Here is a 3,554-nt window from a genome sequence, read left to right as displayed (position 1 = left end):
TCTGCTGGGAAAGGGGGGGGGCATGGTCAGAACCACGAGTCTTCTTGGGAAGAGGCTCCTGGAAAGAGGTTTCCAGCCAGAGCCTGCAGGAGAATGTCTGAAGAGAGAAATGCTTTTGGTTTCTTTTAGTTTCATTTTTCTTCAGGTTTTTTTCTTAAAAAAAACCCCACAAGCTTAGGCTCTATATTGAAATAAAGTTGCATATTCTGCCTTTCATTTTGAATTTTGCAGGATGCTGGTGCAACAAACCAACAGAGCAACACTTTGTGGCTTTTTTTGTGGGTGTCTTTTACCCAGAACCTTTTGTAGGGGCTGTTCCAAGAGCAGCCAAGCAGCGAATGCACCTCCAGAAGAGCTGGAGCTTCTCAGCAGCTTTTGTTTGGTTTGGGTGGGGTTTTTTTTTTCCTTCTTTTGTTTACCTGATGTCTCTTGTCAGGTAATTCCAGGTAATGAGGGACAGGGGTTGCCTTTTCCACTGCTTGTAAACAGCGGGACATGGGGCCACCATTCCCACCTGGAGCCTCCCGGTGCCACTCCGAGCTCAGCTAATAATTAACCCCAAGAAAAGCACCTCGGGGTAACACCGACAGATGGCTCTGATTGGAATCGCTGTGTTAATAATTCCTGTTCCTTTGCTGGTCCAGCTGGCCCTGCTGAAGATGAGGGTGGTGCTCCTGCTGCTCCTGGTGTCCGTGGGGAACGTCGGAGCGGAGCTGGAGAAGGGCCCCCCCAGGCGCCTGTCGTGCGTGCGCTGCTGCGGCCCCTCGGAGCAGCCCGTGTCCATCCTCTCCTCCAGGCACACCAGGATGAGCAGCAGCCCCTACTCTGTGCCCAAAGTCCAGCCCACCATAGACATCACCATCCTCAAAGGTGGGTCCAGCCAACCACCCCCATGGCAGCCTTTGCCTTCCTTGCTCCTCCCTCCTCCACCAGCGTGTCCACCCAAAATGAGGGGTGCAAAAGTCTCTAATCCATCAAAACCCCAAATCCTGGGAGTTCATGTTAGCTCACACCAAAACTCAGGTTCAAACGTTCTCACTGAGTTACTAAATGGTTTAAAAACTGGGGGGGGGGGGGAAAGGTTTTTTTCCACGGTGCATTTCTTGTCTCAGCAGGGCAGACAAATAAAAGCAAAGTGTGAAATGCAGGAGGTGTTCCAGGAGTCCTGTGAGCACAGACAAGACCCAACCATCTCTCCCAGGCTCAAATCAGGCCTCAGCAGAACCAAAAACTTGTGTTTCCCCCCGTCTCTGCACCGAGGGGGTGGGGGATGAGCGCTGGGTTCATGTCCCTGCTGTGGTCAGGCCATGGAGTTCCACCCTTGGACACGGAACATCAGCACCATCGGCTCGGTGCAGCCAAGTTTCCCCCGGCTTTATCCTCCTGAAAAATGGGAAAGTGCTGATGTTTGACCACTATTTGCACTGGGAAAACAGTGCCCCAGCACCTCCTCTGCTCGTTGTCTCCCTCAGGGCGTTCCTGCAGCTCGGCTCCACGAGGTTTTCCCGCTTGTATCTCACGAGGTTTTCCTTTCTCCTCGCAGGGGAGAAGGGCGAGATGGGAGAGAAAGGGTTCCCTGGAGCAGCTGGCAAGGCTGGAGAGAGAGGATTACGCGGCCTGAACGGCAGGAAGGGCCAGAAAGGGCAGCCAGGCCCTCAGGGCCACTCCTGCAAGCAGCTCTTCGCCGCCTTCTCGGTGGGCCGGAGGAAACCCCTGCACAGCTCCGACTACTTCCAGCTCGTCACCTTCGACACTGAGTTCGTGAACCTCTACCAGCACTTCAACATGTTCACGGGGAAGTTCTTCTGCTACGTGCCGGGGGTCTACTACTTCAGCCTCAACGTGCACACGTGGAACTACAAGGAGACCTACGTGCACGTGATGAGGAACGAGCGGGAGGAGGCCATCCTATACGCCCAGCCCAGCGAGCGCAGCATCATGCAGAGCCAGAGCCTCATGCTGGACCTGCAGGAGGGCGACGAGGTCTGGGTCAGGATGTTCAAGAGGGAGAGGGAAAACGCCATTTACAGCGAGGAGTCTGATGTTTACATCATCTTCAACGGGCACCTCATCAAACCGGCCCTGGAGTAGCCGCTCGCCGGCTCCGGGCGCGAGGCTTTGGTAGATGCAGTAGAGTCTTCCCTCGTAGAAGTGCACACCTAGTTCCACTTGGAAGGGTTATAGATCTGTAAGGGTTGTCTGTCCATGCCCAGTGAGGATGGAGGTGACTGTTCCAAGCTGCACAAGCACCCACAAGGCTTCAACTCCAGCTCTGCAACCCTGTGTAGACCCCCAGTAACATCCCCACCAAGCTGGCAGCAAGAGTTTAACTCCTTTGCTCTCCTTTAGACAAGAAATTTTAATTATACCTAAGGACCAGTTATATGGGTGCTAAATAAGGAATGTCATTCTTCCTGCTATTTGGGAATCTTTAAACTGTCCAGGAAGGATTATAGATCTATAAGGGTTGTCTGTCCATGTCCAGTGAGGGTGGAGGTGCCTGTTCCAAGGTGCTACGAGCTGCACAAGCACCCACAAGGCTTCAACTCCAGCTCTGCAACCCTGTGTAACACCTCAGTAACAACCCCCAGTAACACCCCTGAAGGCTTTGCCAGGCTAATAGTAAAAATTTAATTCCTTTCTCTCCTTTAAAAAAGAAATTTTAATTATACCTAAGGATCAGTTATATGGGTGCTAAATAAGGAATGTCATTCTTCCTGCTATTTGGGAATCTTTGCATAGTCCAGGAAGGGTTATGGATCTATAAGGGTTGTCTGTCCATGCCCAGCGAGGGTGGAGGTGACTGTTCCAAGGTGCTACGAGCTGCACAAGCACCCACAAGGCTTCAACTCCAGCTCTGCAACCCTGTGTAGACCCCCAGTAACATTAACCCAAAATTCCAGTTTTGTTCCATTTCATGCAATATTTCGTTTTGAGAGCACAATTCCAGAATTAAATAGCAGCATCTCCACCTGGGAAAGCTTTTCCAGAGGCACAGAGCTGGAAGAGCCACAGCTACCCCTCTGCACTAATACCAATACTCTTTATAAGAACATCCAGCGTGGCTGGGAATGTGTGTTTCCCATTTGAAAATGGTGGGATGTTTGGAATTTGCTGAGCTGGAATTCCATGGCTGGAAATTGCCATCTCATAGCACTGTCATTTCTGGAAAATAGAGAGGAAAACTGTGAAGAAAAGGAGCCTTTTCTGCAAGAAAAAAAAAAAAAGAAAAAATCAGCAATATTTGATATTTTAGGAGATTTGGGTTCTTTTTTTCGCCTAAAAAATTTTTGATAGAACAGTGGAAAGGTAAATTCAACAAAAACCATCTTTTTATCCCATTCCTCCTTTCCCACTCCCTCAGTTTCCCATCCTGAACTGTTTGTATGAAGGATACAGGAAGAGTCCTTGCCAGGCAAACTCCTTCCCACAGCTGTTGAAAAAAGTAGCTGAAATAAAGGTATTGCTTTGAGTACCTGCCTTGGTTTCATTTTTTAACCCATAACCCTTTTCACAGCACCTGGCTGAAAACACCAGACTGGACATGGAATAAT

General features: G+C 50.1%; 1 protein-coding gene across 2 annotated transcripts; it reads left to right on the top strand.

The window, feature by feature from the left end:
- The first annotated feature begins 504 nt into the window (after nucleotides 1-504).
- Nucleotides 505-2,564, top strand: C1QTNF8 (C1q and TNF related 8). Of its 2 annotated transcripts, XR_003534308.1 has the most exons (3): nucleotides 505-870; nucleotides 1,544-2,224; nucleotides 2,497-2,556. XR_003534308.1 is itself a non-coding variant. In XM_027683938.1 (2 exons), exons 1-2 carry the CDS (start codon nucleotides 591-593, stop codon nucleotides 2,089-2,091), a joined length of 828 nt encoding a protein of 275 aa, XP_027539739.1. In that variant the 5' UTR covers nucleotides 505-590; the 3' UTR covers nucleotides 2,092-2,564. The 2 variants fall into 2 exon arrangements, 1 of the variants encoding a protein (XP_027539739.1); XM_027683938.1 differs by having other exon boundaries at nucleotides 1,544-2,564.
- Nucleotides 2,565-3,554: the final 990 nt, after the last annotated feature.

Source organism: Neopelma chrysocephalum, unplaced genomic scaffold (assembly GCF_003984885.1).
Source record: "Neopelma chrysocephalum unplaced genomic scaffold, ASM398488v2 Primary Assembly neopelma1_65, whole genome shotgun sequence".
NCBI classification, from domain to species: domain Eukaryota; kingdom Metazoa; phylum Chordata; class Aves; order Passeriformes; family Pipridae; genus Neopelma; species Neopelma chrysocephalum.
Note: the sequence above shows the minus strand (reverse complement) of the source record. Positions and strands in the feature narration are given on the sequence as shown.